At 45.4% G+C, this 19567-nt stretch overlaps 1 protein-coding gene across 2 annotated transcripts in view; it reads left to right on the top strand.

Moving 5' to 3' along the window:
* Nucleotides 1–18192, top strand: part of RREB1 (ras responsive element binding protein 1) — a 65588-nt gene extending 47396 nt beyond the window's left edge. Inside the window, exons 8-10 of one of the 2 annotated variants that reach the window (XM_074146165.1) lie at nucleotides 13464–14210; nucleotides 17214–17542; nucleotides 17597–17734. In XM_074146165.1, coding sequence (XP_074002266.1) covers nucleotides 13464–14210; nucleotides 17214–17542; nucleotides 17597–17734 — 1214 coding nt within the window. Of the gene's footprint in view, nucleotides 1–13463; nucleotides 14211–17213 lie in introns of both variants that reach the window. The other variant, XM_074146164.1, reaches the window with a different exon arrangement.
* Nucleotides 18193–19567: the final 1375 nt, after the last annotated feature.

The raw sequence follows: 19567 nt of genomic DNA on the forward strand, positions 1-19567 counted from the left end.
GAGAGCTCTTTATTCGTATCAATTGTTTTCTAACACCCTGCTCTCCAAAAAAAATATATAGTTACTGAAGAACTGTTCATGAGACAGAAGACAATAGAGAGGCTTTTCCCAGACTGAAGGGTTTGACCTGCTTATTGATGGCAGACTTCCAAGGTAGCAGCACTGGTGTAAACCCTTAATGAAGACAGGAAAATGCACTCGGCCATGAGTTGTACTGGTAAAACTTGTCTCTCCTACCACCACCAGGCTTGGAAGAAGGCACCATCCTTTCAGAAAGCCTATACCTCCCCTACAGGGAAGGCAAGCAACTGGTTGTACCAGGGCTGGATCCCCAGAGCAGATACAAGATTTTTGGTGATTGTACAGCAGTGGCAATGATCAGATTCAGGTTGGTGCGCTCTGGCAATGATAATCCTGAGCTCTCTTCTAATCATCATCAGAGCAATGTTGAGGGAGACTTGTTGCTGGAGGACCACCCCACAGCAAGCTTTGACTGGCCTTGGGGCATCTCCTTTCAGGTGACACTAGCGCTCTGTTTCTAAACTGAGGGTTCGCAGCAGCTCCCCTGTGGCAGGAGTGTAGATGAAGTTTACTGGAGGAGAGAGGGAAAGGTAAGCTAGGAAGGTAGAGGAGATTTTAGGCCAGGGAGGTGGTGCCAAAGCAAGCACTAAGATGCATTCGGATGGAGGGAGCCCTGTGTTTTTGTGGTGAGTGTCAGGTGCTGGTGGCATGGGAGGAGTTTGGCAGCTGCATGATAGATAAAGCAGTTTGTTGGGTTTGTGTTCTGGGTGGGCGAGTTGGATTTCTGATGGAGACATCTACAGTGCTGTAGTGCAATGCACCGTTTCTGTCCCCACCTATTGCACAGGCAGTGACTTGTTAGATAGCTCTGGTTTTTAAAAGGAGTTAAGAAAAAAAATCTATCCACTAATCTTACTGTAAAGGGAAAAGGGGGAACTATTGTCTGGGCTTGATGGCTGCTCCCTGACCTGGAGAGAGAAGGGAGCAAAAGCCTGATGTGAACGGGATAGATGAGAGTCCTGGTCATCTGCTTCCAAACTGCATGTGTTAGGTGTCTGCTCCATAGGGAATCACTGCAGGCAAGCTGGTCCAAGCTCCTAGATTTCTGTAGTGTGCTGCTATCAAAAAACCAAGGCAGCCATTTGAGCTAAAAAGTGGCAACTAGATCTTCTCCACCCAATTGTAGAGAAGTTGTTATTGGACTGATTTGTGTAAGTGGTCTAAGCTAATAATGAGTGAGCATGGTTGAGGAAAAGGTAAATAATTTTGAGCATTTAAGTAGTATCTATATGTTACCAGTTTTAAACTACTGTGTTTATACAGACATGAAAAGATTTTTGCAAGTGTGTCTTCCATGTTGAATAAAATTTCAACATGGAGGACTCCATCCATGCAGTGTTAAATCATATTTACCTTTTGTCAAAGTGGAAAAATGCACATGCTACTAGTAACCTTCATCCCTCGCACAATCAAAAGTGTCTCTCGTGAAAGCTTTCACCCTGCTTATTCTTGCTTCAACACCACAGTGTGTTTTTTAGTTCAAAAGCATTTCCCTGAAGAAGCATACACCTTCCTCGCCAGTTTTTATTTTAATGCAAGGCTCACCAGTGGGGCACTGGGAATTTGGCATAGCTTGGTTTTGTACAGTGTTTAACACAGTACCTGTGTTTTGTTTGAACATGCTCGAACACTTGCTTTTAATACTTTCTTTCTCTTGATGTCTTTATTGTTTAATTTACTCTTCTACGTTCAACTCAGTTTGCCTTTCTGTTTTGCTCTTATCTCCTGCTCTTGACGTTTTTTCATTCTCAAAGCAGCAAGTAAGATGTGCCCTGCTGGTGGTGCAGTTAATTTTGCTCCTTTTATGGCATGTGCATCAGACTATGTTCAATACAAAATTAAAATAATGATCTTTTTTGGCCATTAGTTTGTTATAGATAACCTAAATCTTTTTGCAGAGAATCACTTGAGGATATTTTCAGAGTGATACTGCCAGATCTTATCTGGCCCAGCATTATTTTTTGTAGAAGGTGAGATGTAATGGCAGAGGATGGATTTTTTGTTTTGGTTTTGCTTTGCTGTTAACACAGGGATGAACTGGACAAGAAAATAAAGTTATAAATAAATAGAATACAGTTACACCTAGCCCATGAACCTGAATGTTTCATGTTGATTGGAGGATACAAGTCACAAAAAAAAAGGACTGGAGACATTTTTATTCTTTGCTTTTATGACTTAAGTCTTTACTTTGCAACATTTTCCTTACCATGGCAATAATGTGTTTCTACAAGGAAACAGTGGAGGAGGGGAGGAGTTATCTTAATTAAGGAATGATCTTCTTACATGCTGTGATTATTTAGATGACCCATATATTGAAAAAGACTCCCTTCAAATGATGGTCTTCCATGAAATGTCCAGCCTAGACTAGTACTGGTTGTGCTGGTAACCAAATTTTACAGTCAGTTCTGAGTCAATATGTAGGCACAGATGTATTGTAATCCAGGCCATGACCATTCTTACGGAAAAGTTAATGAAAAAATCAAATCACATTACACTTAAACTGACTGTTCAGGTTACCCTCCAGTGAGTAAGTATATTTTATCAGAAGAGCGGTTGGTTTCAAGGGACAATACAGGAAGCAGAGAATCCTGCTTTTTTGAATGATCTTTTTTGTGCCTTTAAAGGTGACATTTTTGGAAAGCAGTCTGGTTTCCATTTGGGAATAGGACTGTAACTTGAGGTTGGGAGTATTGGAGTTTGCACAGTAAGCACAATTTTTGTTTGGATTTTGAGACCTCCAGCTAGGACGTTTGTGTGGAAAGAAGAATATCTTATCTGTTGTAAGTATTGGTCTTTATGACAAATATTTGGTTGATAGGAAAGTTTTAAAGGCTGAAAATATGAGAAAATTGTGACCTGAGATGCAGGTTGAGTTTCAAGTAATTAATCCCCAGCTAATCCTGTCATTGCATGCTTGAAAAGAAATGTGGAAAGGAATTGGGCTATCATGAAGCAAAAGGATTTCTGCTCAGCTTTGAAGTTCTGTTTTGTATTTGCATTGTGAACGAAGCCAAATAAAAGTGCAGAAAGTGGTGGTATTCATAACCATAAATTTATGGTTGACTTAGCAGGCATCTAAAAAGAGTGACTTAAAAGCCTACAAAAAGCAGTGCCTTGATGCTTCTAAAGAATTATGTTGACACTGGGAGAAAATTAAGAGAAAGAAACAGTGCCCGAGACGTCTGTGAGATGTGGGGAATCCCTCGTACAGGTTGAGATGTTAATTAGAACAGAACCAACTTGCGGAAGATTAAAGTGAGAAACTTACCCACAATGTTGTATCAAAGAGGCTGCTGGCTGGGGAAGGGGGAAAGGGGTGTGTGTTCAGAGGTTTTGGCTGTGAGGTGGAAGATGTGACAAGAGCTGATCTCCTTTTACAAGTAGCTATCCTCACAATCTCTTTCTTCATCACAAAGATGTCTTTCAGGACCGCTTTCCTCATTGCACTGCATGATTCTGCCTTTTCTTTCAACTCTTCCTGTGCTCAGGCCCTTCTCTTATTCTAGTCATTTAAATGAATTACAGACATGAAAAACATTCTCCTGTGGGGAAGTAACTGATTGCTTATTCAATGTATGGGGCTTGATTCCACTGAAGGCAATGGAAAGATGCCCTGTGGCTTTGATGGAAGTTGTGTCAAATTCACACGAGTGATAGACATCTCAGGAAAGAGCCTGCTGTTGAGGAGCTTGCAGTCAGGATGTTGTAGATGGTCACCAAGCAGTAAATGGGGAAAAGGAAAAAAAAAAAAAAACCAAAAGAAATTTCTCATTGCACATTAGAAGGACAGATAGACATACTTTTTTCTTATGCCAGGCCAGAGGCTCTTCCCCTGTCAAAAATGTGTTGTTGTCTTTTTTACCAAATCTAACAGAATTTGTACAAACCTGGAGTTGCCAGCTGCCACCTGAGGAGGAATGTGCTTATCCCCCGGTCTAAGGAAGAGGATGCTGGATCTCACAGTGGCACATGCAGATTTTCTTGCTGTTCAGAATAGCAAGCCCAGGTTGTTTTAGGTCAGACTGAGTGCTGCAGATGAGCAAAGCGTAAGGGTATGAGGACTTCCCTGCCATGTTAGAGCAGTGGTACATGCAGCAAGTGCTTGTGTCTCTGATGGTAGTGGTAGGATGTGCTATTTAGGGTGAGCACGTGGGCCCAGCCGCTTCCTGCGGTCTGTTCCCCTTAATGCTCTATCAGCGTCCACAACTGCTGCATTAGGGTTGCGTGTTAGAGGGAACATCCCTGCCTGCTCCCTTTACTACCTGTTTATGGATCTGCTGTCTGCAAGTCTCTCCTCTTGCTCTCTGAACCCGCTCATGCTGTCTACCTCCAGCCTCATCTGGCATCAAGCTCCAGAAGTTCACTGCCTGCTGTGTAAGGAACTGGTTTTTAATCTGTTTTCAGCTGATCCCCTGCTAGTTTCAGAGAATTGCAGTTCTGTGTGTGCCCTCTCAGCTGCCTTCACAATTTGTAAACATCAATCATAACACCCTCTTCTCCTTCAAAATGGAAAGCCTGAGCCTTTCTGGTGTGTCCGTGCAGGGCAGCTGCCCCATCGCTTGGATCAGGTTTGCTGTGTGCCATCTGCAACACGACCATCTCCTTCCCGCAGTGTGGAGACCAGAAGTGCACACACTCCATGAAACAAGGGCACACCAGGGTTTTACGCAGCAGCAAAGGGACACCCTTGGTCTTGCTTTCAGTACCCTTGCTCATGGTGCCCAGTGTTCCTTGGCTTTAGTTTGGCTGCTGCTGCAGACCAAGCCGGTGATCCTGGAGAGCTGTCAGCGATGGCTGCGAGACCTCCTGCCTGAGTGTACTGCCAGTACCATATATGCATGTTTTAGAGTCTTTTTCCAGAGGTGCTTTACCTTACGTTCATCTGCATCGAAGCTCACCTGCCATCGTATTGTCCCCTCTGTTTCAAGAGTTCAGCGGCGAAGGAGGTTGTCAGATCACACAAGGCTTTGTTGTAGGCAGGCAAGTGGCACGTAGGCAGAAAGGACAAGCTGATGAGAAGCCAAGGGTGAGCACAGTCACTCAGGATTTTTGTGTGCTGACCAAATGGGATAGGTGCAAGAAAGAAGCTCAGCAGATGGTGGTACATGTGCCTTGCCTGGAAAGTGATTGCACACCGGAGCTGTTGCTTTAAGGCATTCACACCTCCAGGAGAGACAGGGTCACTTTTGTGTCACTTTGAGCTGGTTTCACAGGAGAGTTGTTGAAGTAACAAACCTAAAGGCAGCAAGAAGTTGGCTGTGTGTGTCAGGGTAGTTAAAATTACGAATCAGTTGTTACTCTCAACCTTAGGGTAGCTGCTGATCAGGTTGTGCAAAAGCGTGCACAGGGTTTTCCTCTTAACATTTCAAACTCTAGTCTGTTTGGGAAAATCTGTCGTCTTCCCAGGCTCTCATCCTTTCTTCTTCTTTAAATACGGCACGTTGCCTTGCAATGATTCAAATGTAGTAATACAGGTCGCAGTACTAGTTTGGCATTAAAATCTGCCATGCTGGAGACATGTTACGACGTGATTTGATCTTGCCTATCATGAAGAGACTAAGTTGTCTTGTTACCATGTTAACAGCCTGTAACTTCACAGGGCTGTAGCACGGTATCCGGGGTGTCACGTGGGCTCATCCTGCCTATGCAGACAACAGATGGCTACGGCGTGAGAGAGGAAGACTCATGTTATAACATGATCCCCTCGCAGAACAGAAGTCTTCAGAAAGGGCTCTGAAAGTGCTCACCTCCGAGGATCTTCATGGCAGAGCAAAACTAAAATGTCCTACTTGGGTCTGTTAAAAACTTTCTTTGTAGTCAGAGGGGTCCTAAGCAGCTCAGCCGGTCGACAGGGTGAGGAGGCAAGCATTTCTAAAGCTACTCGGGTGAGTGCTGGCGCAGCATGTAGGATGGGTAGGACTTTGGTGGAAGGTAGATGTTGTTCTGAGCACTCAGGCAGCTGGCGCTGGGCTGGTCAGAGTGGTTCGACCTGCCCCTGGCAGACAGAGCCTTGGGCCACGGTTGGATAACACAAAGCACTTCTTGGCTGTACTGGCTCAACCTGTTCCCAACTGTTCATCCCCACAGCTGTAGCTGACCCAGCTGCCCAAAAAAATGGAAAGGGCAAGGGGAGGGACCAGCAGTCGTGAGATCAGTTCCCGGATCTGGCTGGCTGTATGGCCCTAAAAGAGCACATTGATGCAGCTGAGGTGTGGAATTGGCAGCATCTCCTGGGAGGCGCTGGGGATAGATGCTGTTGAAATTGGCTTTGCTGTCTAATGTTTTGTGTATTCAAACAGCAGCTTGAGACAGCAAAGAAGGAGCCCAGATCCTATACTGTTATAGTTACCACATGCACTTTATAGCACAGCTTAGTGTTTATAACTGGCTTCTCTGAGTGGTGTTTAATCACGGTCCAAAATCATTCAACAGCTTTGGACTTGTGGTCTCCCTCCATTGTCCAAGAAAAATGGATTTCAAAATCAGTGGAAGTAAATTAACAATTTGAAACTGTGGCTCAGTCTAAAATGGGGTCATTTCTCTTTTTGTGCTGGTTTTAAAAGGTGGGTGAGTAGCATGCGTGAGGCACCCATGCAGAGCCCGTGTGAGGGCTGTACTTTGAAGCAGAGAGTCATCCAGGTTTCACTGTACGCTGAAAGGAAAGGGAATGAAGGGAGATGCTTGGATGGTGTTTGGTCAGCCATAAACGAAGGAAAGCTTTAAGATGAGGTGTAAGGCAGGAAGTGCAATTCAATAGAGTGTCACTGGGAACAAGTTTATAGAGGGTTTCTTTTGGTCTTGTTTTAAACCAAAACAAAAAACAGGATGGTGGTTTTGAATAGGATTCAGAGATGAGGAAGCGGTGTGAGTGATGGGGCTTGTGCGTGTCCTTGCTGCGTGGAGAGGAAGGGAATGGTCTGACTAAAGCACCTGAAGCAAACTGAGGACATCTCGCCTGGCTCACAGCAATCAGGCCATGGGAGACCGGTACCGACAGAGGCGTACAATGAAATTGTGAAGCAACTTAATGAATCGCCCACTTTCATCATGTTAAAGCAGCCCTGCCTTTGTCTCCCTAGGGCTTTCTGAATGCTCCCTTCTTGCAACAAAATGCAGTTGATGGAGGAGAGATGTGGGATGGGAGTGGGGTAAGGGATTATCTCTCACATAATAGAGAAAGAGACTTTGCTAAGGAAAGATACCTTTCTTAAAGAGGGTTGGCCCTAATGTGAAAGGGTCAAAAACAATTGGTCTCTGCTAACTAGGTAAATATTTACAAAGTAAGTATACTCAGCAGTGAATTTTCCGATTGGTGTTTAGCAGAATTCATCTTTGCTCTACATATCTGCAACTCTGTGATCGCTCCAGAAATCATGTGAGCCCTGGGTATAGAGGGGGACTTTTTGTTTTCCCAAACTTTCTAGCTGACTGTACCTCTGAACTACATTTGTGGGTATTTCTTAGAGGACAAAGGGCTTGAAACTGCGTTTTCAGTGTCAGGCAAAGTTTAACAGCTGCTCCAGAGCCGCAGCTCAGGGTAAAGCAAGAGTTGCTTGCCACTGGGGTGCCTGGCAAACGGAAGAGCCATAAGGTCGGCCTGAGTGCCAGAACTGTTGTTTGGAAGATACTGAGATGATGGTGTGTAACTTGCTGATTGTACTGCTGGCTCGACATCAAACTGCCTTTCTGCTAAACGGTGGAATTAAGTGTAAGCTGAAAGTCTGGGTTCCCCCCACCTCCCCCTCCCCCTTCAGTGAACATTTCCACTCAGTGGGTACAGTCAGAAATAGCTTTTTTTTTCCAGAGTTGGTTTTCTCCTTTGCGCTCAGATATATTCAGTTCCATTTACTTTAAATAGTCCTTTTCTATCTCAAATGTTTTCATTTCAAAAGGCCTGCAGATATGGAAGCTCCCTCACCTGTGGGCTAATTAAATATTTAACTTGTGTGTGTCAATGTGGCGTAATGAAGGTGGCTCAATTTTAGTGTTTAGATTATTTACAATAAAAATGGACAAAGATAACTCTCAAAATTTTTCAAGTTGACTCTGCAGGTTGGAAAGATGTTCTCCAGTTAATGGGTGGAAGTAGGAAGCAGCCTTGTGAGTAGGTCCAAAACCCCCCAAATTTACTAGACTGCTACCACCTAGTGGTGGCTCCGTCTATACTATAAGACTAGCTGGGGTTATTTCAGTTAACGTAGGGAAAATAGTAAATCGTCGGTTCATCTGACTGATAATGCCAACTGCTTGTACAACATCCATTTCCAGTGCTCACTCTGCTCCGGTTTTGAGCATTATTTATGTGGTGGGTTTTCTAACACTTCTCTTGGGATGTCAGGAATGTTTGGCAATAAACAGTTGCTTTAAAGTCACAAAACTGTTTCCCTTACAACACCCAGTTTTATCCAATAACTCCGTAGCATCTCAAGCTCTACTCTCTATTCCAACGTAGTTCCAGGAAAAAAGAAAACCACGGGAAAACAGAATCAAACCAGCAACCTCCCCACCTTGATCTGTATCTGTTCTTTTATCTGAAACTTTCCACATTTGGAGTCTCTCTTGGTAATTTTGTTTGTGTATACAGGAAAGGAGTTTACTTCTCTTTCTCTTTCTTTCTTGCCACCTATAAAAGATTAAGCAAACTCTTATGACTGAGCTGACTGAAAACTGCGACTTGAATTGTAAATAGACTTCAGCAAAACAGTCTTTTCTTTCCACAGTTTGAAGGAAAAATTATTTTGGCTACAACTATATAGTGGTTTCTTTCATGCAAGCGGAAAAGTTTTTGGATTCTCAGATGGAGTCCTTGAGGTTTTGCTTATGAATATATCTCCTGAGAAGTTCGTTTTTTCCCAGGAGCTGATGAGGCAGCAGCTGAGCTACCAGTGGTTGCTTCGTGTTGCCTTCCTTCATACATCCTTACCTCCCAGCTCATCTCCTCTCTTTCCCGTACCTTGCCCATGTTCTTTGACTCTGGTGTCAGAATTGACATCATTAAATAGTGTCACCTTCTTGACCTCGCTTCAGAGGAGTGATGCTGGTTGTCCATGACAAGATAATGTATTCTGCTCCCACGGTTACTGAAGAAGTAGCATTGGGTGGGAGCCTTGGCAGGTGGACCTCTCCGCTCTTGTCCTCTTGACTTGCCGAGTGTAAATATCTGTGGGATAACAAATGGACCGGAAAGCATTTTACAACCTTAGTAAGTGAAAGATGGGAAAGGGGTGAAAGAAAAGGCAGGCCTTTCCCATGCACCTTGCCTTCCTCACCACCTGGATGCGAGCGGCTGCTCTGCACCATAAATCTGCAAAGTTCTGGAAACAGGAATTACCCGTCTGAGAGGAGCTTGCCCTCGTTGGAGGGATATTTGCCCAGACCTGGATGCTTCGTCAAAATCCTCCTCCTTGTGTAAGATACAAGCCTGCTGGAGTTGTATGGTCAGGAAGGTTTTCTGTTGCTGCAGGTAGGCACGTAAGCAGGGAAAAACCAGTAGTGTAGGCCAAGCCTAACCTCTGCGGGAGCGGCCAGAGCGGCCGCCAATGCAAGACTACCCTTGCAGCTATCCCTTGTGCTATGGGAAAAATACTGCACTGGACCCAGCATGCCTCTTGTCACAATTGCCATGTTTCCCACACACCTTCCTGGCTCCCCTGCTGCTCTTCCAGTTCAGCTGTGGCGGAGCTGGGCTCACTCTCACCCATCCCCAAACAGCCAGGGTTTGTGCAAAGCAGCTCGCTTTTTCACCAGCTGCAAAACCAACCACGCAGGTTGGGGTAACCACAGAGCAGCTCGACTAGTCGGGAGCTGCTGCTTTACGATATGCATGAAGTTTCATCAGGGGCCCATGAAACTCCTTCTTGACAAAGAAGATGTCAGGTCTGGTTTGTGCAGGTGAGAAGGAAGAGCACTCACCCAGGCACGTACGCGTGTCAGCATGTTCCTGGCTGCATCCCTACCAGAGTTTTGAATGTGTTCATTCAGGGGCGGTGGGATGGCTTTGGGAAGAAAGCCTGTGCGCATCCATGCATCTGGCATCTGAAGTGGTCTTTGCCCTTCATGGAGGCATGTTGTTTAAACTTTGCATTTGTTTTTCTTGATGTTGACCCCATCTGTTTGCCTGTGCTAGTAAGACAACGTCACTTAGCACGGTGAGGACCACCTATCCCTTGGAGCATCTCTGTCATGCACAGGAAAATATAATGGCGAGCCAGCCACGCAAGAACAGAGTAACACCTGGGAAGGGGCCTGGGGCACACAGAAGAGGTAAAAAGGACATAGAGTTCAGATACAATTCATTGAAGGATGGGATGGGTATACTATAAGAAAAATAGTATGTTTTTTTTAAATACTGGAAGCAGAAGAAGAAAAAGTTAGGGAAAATTGGAAAATCAGGCATGATATATGACGTGTTGAATGTAAAAGTTGGGACTTTTTGAGAGTTTTAAGACATTCTGGTTTCGGCTTGCGCTTACTTGAGTGCTACCAGTGTACATTCCCCTCGTTCACTTTGCTCCTGATATTTCCTGTTGAAAAAACAACTTACTCTGCATCCTCTGTCTTCTCTTCGGTCAGGAAGGAGTTACAAAACATCTCTCTGGGTACGATAAAAAAGGAGCTCTCTCCATCTCAGTCTCCTTGTGCACTTCACTCCTCCATCGCAACAGAACGCACGTGGCTTCCTGCCCTGCTCCCTAATGAAGCCCCTCCATGCTGTGCTTGCAGTCTTTCTTAGGCCTAATGCATGTCCCCTTGGAGGAGCATTTCCCAACCCTGCTGGGGATGGGACAGGGTGGCCCATGCCCTCCGGGAGGTGCCCCCTACTTTGCTGAGGATGAGTACCGATGGCAGCGGTAGAGCAGCCCTTTTAGGTGCTTTCTGTTGGTGTCACTTCAAGATCTTTGCTCCTAAGATCCACTTTGCCACTCCGGTTTCATCTCTTCGTCCATCATCCACAGATAGCTCTTTTTGATGGTAGGAACCAAAGGCAGCTGGGGTTGCTACTTCTTACCATCTCCTCTTCCCTGTTGTTTCCCTTCCCTCCTGCCCTTAGCCTAAAGGGAGCAGTGATTCGGGGGTCACTTCAGGCCAGCATAAACCCATGCTCTGGTGAAAAAGGCCCTGGTCACACTGCAGCCATGTGAATGTTAGGGCTGTGCAAGGGCTGGGGTGGGAGTGGGTGGCCAGGGAAGGATGAGGACCCTTTCAGCAGCAGTAGGGAGTCCCATCAGTTGCTATTTATCCTTTTTTTCATCCCCACTATCAGGCCAAGGTGAGACTCTGCCAGTGAGAGCCAGATGTCCTTGTCCTGTCCTGAAACACAGCGTGTGGAAGAAGGCAGCAGGCAGGAACCCATAACCGTGATTCCTTTTTAAACATGTCCCCTGGGTAGATACAGTCCAGGTTTGGCTTCTGGGCTCACTCTCTCGCCTGCACCGATGGCTGCGAGGCTCAGATACGTTCTTTGCATCCAGGAGCACCATGCGTGGGCCCGGCTTCTCATACGTGCCTGGCTCCCATTTCTCTGGGTTGGGGAGCAGTGCTTCCCCTTAATTATTATGCCTCGACAGTTTCATTTTTAAAAACTACCTCTTTTTGTTTATAGTAGCTTTCTTTGGGTTTTTTTGTGCTTGAATATAGCCAAGAAATAAGCAATGAGTCAAAACACAGAATTCAAATGCAAATTCATAGAGCACTTGTAGGTGACCTCTGTTTTCAGATGCCCACATCCTCAAATTCTCTAGCATTATACACAGATTATGGGTCGGTTGCGTGTTTTAATGGGCAGATAATTAGATAAGCAATGAACTTTGCGGAAAGCTTTTGTGTAATCCACTGTCTATGTAAATGGATCTGTTTTGATTAAAAGGTGAGATTACTTTTTTTTGACAGGTCACTTCTCCCCCTTCCATCCCCTCCAAGAAAAAGCAAATCAAGGATTATGCTCTATTAAGTGATTGTTCACGATTACTGGAAATGCTGCTTAGCTTTGGCATTTGTTTAATGGACATTTATTATAATTTGTGCAAGGAGCTGGGGTTAATGCAAGTTATGTTGCATTCGAACTAAGTGCCTGAGAACTTACCTTCTTATCTTCTGTCACTACTCCGTGCTTATGAAGAAAGACTGCAATAGGAAATCTAGGCAATTCGGAGACAAGTACATGTTGTACTATGTCAAATGGAGAACGTAAACTGCTCTACTAGAGTTTCTAAATCCCTGTAGTTACTCGGCAGCTATCAGGCTTGCACATGAATGCTGAAACGCCTGGTAAGTTGTGTGCTCCCTTGGCTGCATGCTGTTAACAAGAAGGGAGTGAGGGGGAGGACTTACAGCAAGGCAAGTTTCAGCTTTCAGAAAGCACAACTTGCTAAGTTAGTGTCCTGGAACAGTTGCTGGGAAGTGGCACTGGGGATGCATCATCATCAGCTTTGGCCTCCAGATCCGGTCAAGCTTATTTCCTATTTACACGTATACTATTTGTGTAGAGCTTGGAAGGGGTACAGCTCCAGCCCTTTGTTCTCCTTAAACACCTTATCTGTTTTATTTTTTTTCGACACGTTATGTCTTCAGCAATGTTAATGCTTCAAACTGATAAGCAGAGGAGGTCATTAAGGTGGATGTCTTAGGTGGGTTTTGCCTTCTAATTATGGGAACTGTGAAACAACGAAGGATGATGCCTTCGTGGATGTTAGTACTGGATGTTACTACATCTTAACTTTTATTGTTTTGGTTCCAGGTGGTATCAATGTGATAAAGAGCTTATGTCAAAGACCCACACGTGGACAAACTTTTGCTTATATGATGTATACCCAACTTTTTAAACTGACCTGTGTTATTGTCGGCGCTAACCTTTAACATTTAATTGTACCAGTTGGTTGCATGAGGCCTTTGCATTCCCTCTGAAAAGTGTTTCCCACTACTTACAGTTTCTAAGTTAGTTTGATTAATATGTGGTTGTATATTGCTTCCAACTATATCCAAATTTCATACATGAAATATTCTAAATAATACATCCACGTGTTTCTGGTACAGTGTATTTGTAATAGTAGTGATCTTAACTCTTCTTTGACATCTCAGCATTTCGCGTTCTCTGGTGAAAGTGATTATATTAAAAGTGACCTGAAGAAACTGCCAAGAAAGTGAGTGCATTTTGGAAAAGAAAGCATTTTGTTAGAGATTTTTAATCATCTTGTTAATTGGGTTCTTTGTTGTTTTGATCTCTTTCCAGCTGTAAGATACTGGCCTGGGTGGCAGATAAGAGAAACAGATGTTGGGACACTTGATCAGGAGCAATGCTGGTGGGACTGCATGCAGCCTCATCGCTGGTGGCTGTGGATTAGCAGAGAGCATCCCACTGAAAGTTTCTCTCTGTTTGCTTGCAGACAGCCAGTCTGACGCGGAGACACTAGCTACAGGAAACGAAGTCTTGGACCTGACCTCCTGCGAGAAGGAACAGCCAGAGGAAATAACAGAGCTACCAGAGAGTGAGTGCGGCCCCAAGGAGGAGCAAAAGGCTGACTCCCCTCCGGCAGAAGAGGATGCCGAAGAAAAAGCAGATGGATATGAAGAGGGCCCTGAGGAAGATTCTGTAAGTAACAAAAGTCTTGACCTCAATTTTGCCAGCAAATTAATGGACTTCAAGCTGGCAGAGAGTGACCAGAGTGCAGGCAGCAGTTCTCAGACTGAAAGGAAACATGCCTGTGACATTTGTGGCAAAACCTTCAAGTTTGCTGGCACTCTTAGCCGTCACAAAAAGGCCCACACTCGTGAGGACAGAAAGGATGAAAGGAGCAGTGAGGATGAAAGCAAAAGCATTCAGGATGATGCAGGAGCTCCCTCGATGCAGGACTCTGGTCTTGAGCAGGAAGAGTCTCCGATGGACTTGAAGGTAGTGGAGTCTCCTGTGGACTGTGAGGCAACAGGAAAGGAGAATGAAGAGAGCGAAAGCATCTCTGAGGGGGAAGGCACAGAGAGAAAGTCCACTGAGAAGAGCAGTGATGACAAAAAACCAAAGACTGATGGGGCTAAGAGTACTGCAAAAGCAGACAAAAGAAAGAAAGTCTGTACTGTGTGCAACAAGCGTTTCTGGTCTCTGCAAGATTTGACGCGACATATGCGGTCTCATACAGGTAAGAGGAGGCTTGAGGGCAGAACAGATTACGAGCAGGTCTGCCACCAGACTGAGGCATCTGCTCTGTAGGTGCACAATTGCTGCTAGCACTTGAGGTCGGAGACACTGCTTTTAGTCCTGTGGGTATTTGTCAGGTGTCTTCTCTTCCCCAACCTCCCATGCTGCAAAGCGTGTCAAGGGAGCAGGAATTGTCAGCACTCCCTTATCTCCAGTTCCTGCACTGTGTTCCCCCATGTAGAGAGTTTTAGAGCTTGCAGAGTTTTAGGGGTGAGGGCAAGTATGGAGATCCCTGTGCAGTTGTTCTGTCCAGCTTCTTCTGACTCCCTTGTTGTCACATGCGTGTGGCTCTACCTCTTCCCGGTATTTTGATGAGCAGTGGAGAAACCTGGCAGTGTATGATAAGACTTCATCTCAGAGTGAAAGTTTAGAGAGGGAGAGTCTGGTTTTGTCTGATTATCTAAGCCGGGTACGGGTAATGGGCTGGTGATCCTGACCTGCTGCTTAAGTGACAGGCAGAGCTACAGTGGGGGCCTTGCTCTTCATTCAGGCTTGGGCAGGGGGACACGGGTGGAACACAGTAGTAAAATGCTCTGTGATGATTTGACTCGGCAGTGAAAACATGTGGGATCACTTTTTGCAATACACAGTTTGCAGCAGTGTTGTGCAGAGATAGAGTCATGAGCCAGCTGAAAGGTGAATTAATCATTCATCCTTGTTAATGCTTTGTTATTAATGATGCATTTTACCTGTCAGCTGCTCTGATGGAGGAAAACTGGTGCCATTTAACTTTTTGTGTCTTTTGAAGATGCTCTCTGCTGAAGACAAGAATTTGGCGATTAAAAAAATATTTGTGGTGTAATTGATGGTGATGTTTAGTAAACTGCACCAAAGACTAGTGCCTTAACCAAATGTATTACCCTTCTGAATCATGAATATTGACCCCTCAAGTGAAAAACTGGCCCGTTTTCTTCTGGCACTGAGGACTCAAATTGTGAGTTGAGCCACAAGTGAAACAGGGGCCGAATCCCATTCTTGTGCTTATTTTCATAATTATTCAGAAGCCTTGGGGAGATTCTAGTATCTAAAGTACTGAGCTTCACTCCGAAACGGTACACTGGTGTGTGCCCATGGAGATTCCCATACCGTGTGCTTTAAATGTTTGCATTGCATACTGAGATATGCAAGGCTTGTCAGTATGGTTTTTCTTCCATTCTTTTATATATTTATATATTTGCTGTATTGCAAAGATACCGTCAGGTTGTAACATTGCTTATACTTGGGTTTTAATGTATGGGGTTTTTTAAAGATAACTGCAAGGCTTTGGAATTTCTTTACTCAGGAGAGAAACATTTGGGACATGCTGAAATGTGCAAGAAACCTCTGCCTGCCTACTGAATGGCAGTTGGGCTGGAAAAGTTTTGTTCTCCCAGTGCAGGCTGCTTCCCAGTAAATTGTTGTGGGGTGGTCTGGTGCCGACTACCCAAGTGCAGGGTGGGCTATGGCACTGCACCAGCCACAGCCAAGTGCTGGGTGGGCAAAGGCTGTGGGCTGAAAATGCTCCTGGGGAGCCGTGCCCTCCCTTGATAGCAGATGCCCAAGCAGGGCACTGGAGAGAAACGTTTCTAAGAAGGGGCATGCTTCCCGGGGACAGCAGGACCTGCTTGCACATTTCAGCCACCCACCTCAAGTTTGTAACCGGTTTTCTTTTAATGATCCCAAGCATTATTACAAGTGAGAAATGAGCCAGAAGTGCCTTGTTCTGTATGCTCAGTGGCACAAGGTGGTGTCTTGATGGAATTGCAGCATTGAAAAGCCTTTAGTAGGTGCAATCGGAAACAGAGAATGAAGCGGTCAGGGTGGGACCTTCGATTCTGCAGGGCAGAGGGCACCTTGGGGCACTGTGCTGGGTTGGGACTTTGGGGGAATTTTGTCTGTGAGGCTGTGGTTACGTTGTTTTCTGATGAGCTCTTGCTTAGGAAAGTATTCAAGCATTTCAGGTGCAAAAAGCAACTCTGAGAGCAGAGCAGACTACCTGTTGATTACAGGTAGTAATCAACTGTAAGTAAGCTGCTCTGCGGCTTAAGGTTGCAAAATAAGAGGAAGAATTCTGTCCTCCGAGAAGCATTTCTGGAATGGGCATGAAGAGGTTTTTCAGGGACTTTCACATGTCACTCCTGTCCTAAAGCACCAGTGGGCTGAGGAACACCAGCAGCTCTGTAAATAACATCCTGAGGCAGGCATTTTTCACTCGGTCAGTAAATTTTGGTCACCTCTAACAGACACCTCCCATGTCCCACGCATGCCTGACCACTCTAGGTCTTTCTGCTGCTCCGGGTCCGTTTGGAAATGTGGCGATACTGTCTTCTGCTTCACAGAAAGAGGAGGGGCTGTTGTGGCAAGGTATTTCCTGACAGCTTCCCTTTGATTTTGGTGATTAACTTGCTTGCCCATCCGAGAGCATCTAAGAGAGAGGGAGATGTTTTCTTGTGCTGTTTTGTTCACTTCTTAAGTGCTGTTGACCATACCTGGGCAGTATCCTCATCCTTCCATCTCAAGTCCTCTCTCTCCACGTGTATCAGGGGCTGACCTGCAGCAGGGAGAGCCCCCATGGTGGGCTGGTTTCACAAAGGCTTTTGAGCTCCAGAGGACGATTGCAAACTTCTTCCAGAAAAGTTGCTGACTAAATTAGACGGGATGCTAATGAGCACTTGGGGTTTATGGTCTTCCTCCCTTCTTAGTGCTGGGCCATACCAAGCTTGTAGAAATCCCAAGACACTTAGTTTTGGTCTTTCATTTGTGCCCCAAGGGATTTATCTGTATTCTTGCTTCCATGCCATCAGCTAGTTTGCTAGTACAGAAGCAGAAAATCTGCGTAAGTCCAACATCCATGTTTGATAGAGATACTGAATTTCCAAAGCGTAGAGCATCTTACGCTGCTTGAAACAAGAGGGAGGTGCGTTTGTGACCTTACGGCTGACTTTGTATTTTAATTCTTTTCTAGGTGAGAGACCGTACAAGTGTCAAACCTGTGAACGGACCTTCACTCTGAAACACAGCCTTGTTCGTCACCAGCGCATACACCAGAAAGTCAAGAATGCCCGAAACCATGGGAAGGAGAGCGACAAGGAGGAGACCCAGTCGAGGTGTGGAGAAGACAGTGAAAATGAGTCTAGCCACAGTGGCACCAACCCCATCTCTGAAAACGAGTGCGACTCTGCAGGGGGCATCGGTAGCCATCCATCCCTCGTGGGAAGCCGAAAAGAGCCCTTGGCCAGCACAGCCAAGGAATCCCCCTGCAGAGAGGAGAGGCCGAGCGGGCGAGGAGCCGGCGCCTGCCTCCTGGAGCCCACCAAGAGTGCACAGAAACAGACAGCAATAGACCAGGAACCTCGGGGTAGCTCTGAGCACGAGAGGCCCTCAGGTTTCATTCAAGACTTGCTGGAGATGCACAACAAAAAGTCTCCCATGAATCACATCCTTGCCTCTGCAGACAGCGCGCCTCAGCTCTTGGGGGTTGAGTGACTCGCTAGGAGGTTGGACCCGTCCCAGCACGCAAACTGAAGCCAGCAGAGCAAGGTTTCTGGGGTCTTTGTTTTTCGGAAGAGCGACCTACAGCTATGGGGAGAGTATGGCAGACTGGACGCGGTGCCATATGCCTTTCAGTATAATAATGCAAGAGACTACAATATATACTGATTTGAGTGCCTTACTACTTTATTAGATCTTTTGGTATCATAGATTTTTTTTCAAAAATGATTTTTTTTAATATTTTAATGAATTATTTGGAGAGGACCTTTTTCATTTAAGCATTAATGTTACCTTTTGTATTGGTGTGCGTGAGCTTGTTCTTGTATATCTGTGATAGTCGCTGTGTTTGTTCTCTGAGCTGGAAATGGGGGCAGTGGGGTGGGAGGCCCTTGGATACCACAGCCAATAACTGGAAGAAAAATTATGTGAATTTCATATGAAATAGTCAGAGGAAATGCAGATGAGATGTTGATTTATTGTTTTTTCTCAGTAGATGTTCTTGCATTTGCCACATGGTGGAGCATTAAGCCTGTTCCAGGCCCGAACAACGTGGCAGTTGAAGGTGTTCAAAGTGGTTCAAGCCAAAAGCAGGAAACACAAGGAATTTCGACCTCACGCTTGTTTCCACTTTTCAGCATTAGAAATGGTCTTCTAAATCCTAGGGTTTTTTTTTCTGGCCATCGTGGACTGAGCATGTACGCAGAGAAGAGTTACATAGCAACGTAACCTATGGAAATTATGCACCCGCTGTTATATATGTTTGATTTGCTTCAGTATATTATTATTATTATTTTATTATTATTTTATAAATCCATCAGTTCGCTTGTCTCTGCAGTCAGCAGAAACCAATGGGCAATATTTGCCCACGCAGACGTATCACGCAGCTTGGATCCCCTCTCAAAACGTTTGTTGGTTGTTTTTGGGGTTTTTTTTGACTTAACGCTTTCACCAGCTCCTCTTCTTATGTTGCAGCTCTTCTACTGTACTTTAAATGAAACCCTTCCCTCTCACCGGAGAGTCACGTGGAGGCCAGCGAGGTATCGTCACGCCTGTACAGGGGAACATCTCACCCGCGGTGGGGTGCGAGTTGCGTGCGTGTGGGTGCGAGTGCGTGAGTGTGTGCGTGTGCGTCGGGGGGGGGGGGGAGGGAGAAGCGTGCGAGAAGGGGGCCGTGGAGAGCCCCTCCCAGGTGGATGAGAAAGGCGCTGCGAGTACTAGGTTAGTCTTGTCGCAATCACATCGGTGACAGCGTGTGTTACTTCTTCTAAAAGAGCAAAGTTCTTCCGTCTTCCAGTTGAAAGCAGGCAGGAGAGAAATGCGAGCCTTACCGTCATCTTCCTACTGTCATGTTCTAGAGCAAGAAAATACTACTGGTAATAAAACTACAGATATAAGACATGTTAAAAATAAATAAAATAAATTAAAAAAATAAAATCTTCCTGAGATTTTGGGGTTGATGCTTGAAGACTTGAGGTGTGTGTCTAAATTTCATATCAATAATTTAACCCCTTTAATGCTGGCAGCCGGAATTTCTCCCTGTGGCTCCTGTTGCCGGCAACAGGTGACACTCCAGCCACCAATATTGAAGGGGTTAAGCGAAATGTATCCTACTGTAGCTGCGCATTTTTAGGAGTGCCCAGCGTTTTTTTGTTGTCCTTGTTGTTGTTGTCGTTATTGTTGTTTGTTAATTGTCCTTCAGTCATGACCTCTGGGACAGACAGAGCCATAATAGCATTGCCGGAGCCTCACTGTGCTATTCCACCACTGCAGCCCCCCAGCCCAGCCCAGCCCGCACTGTGACCCCCCCGCCCCTTCCCTCCTTTCCTC

This window comes from Numenius arquata, chromosome 4, assembly GCF_964106895.1.
Source record: "Numenius arquata chromosome 4, bNumArq3.hap1.1, whole genome shotgun sequence".
Classification (NCBI taxonomy): domain Eukaryota; kingdom Metazoa; phylum Chordata; class Aves; order Charadriiformes; family Scolopacidae; genus Numenius; species Numenius arquata.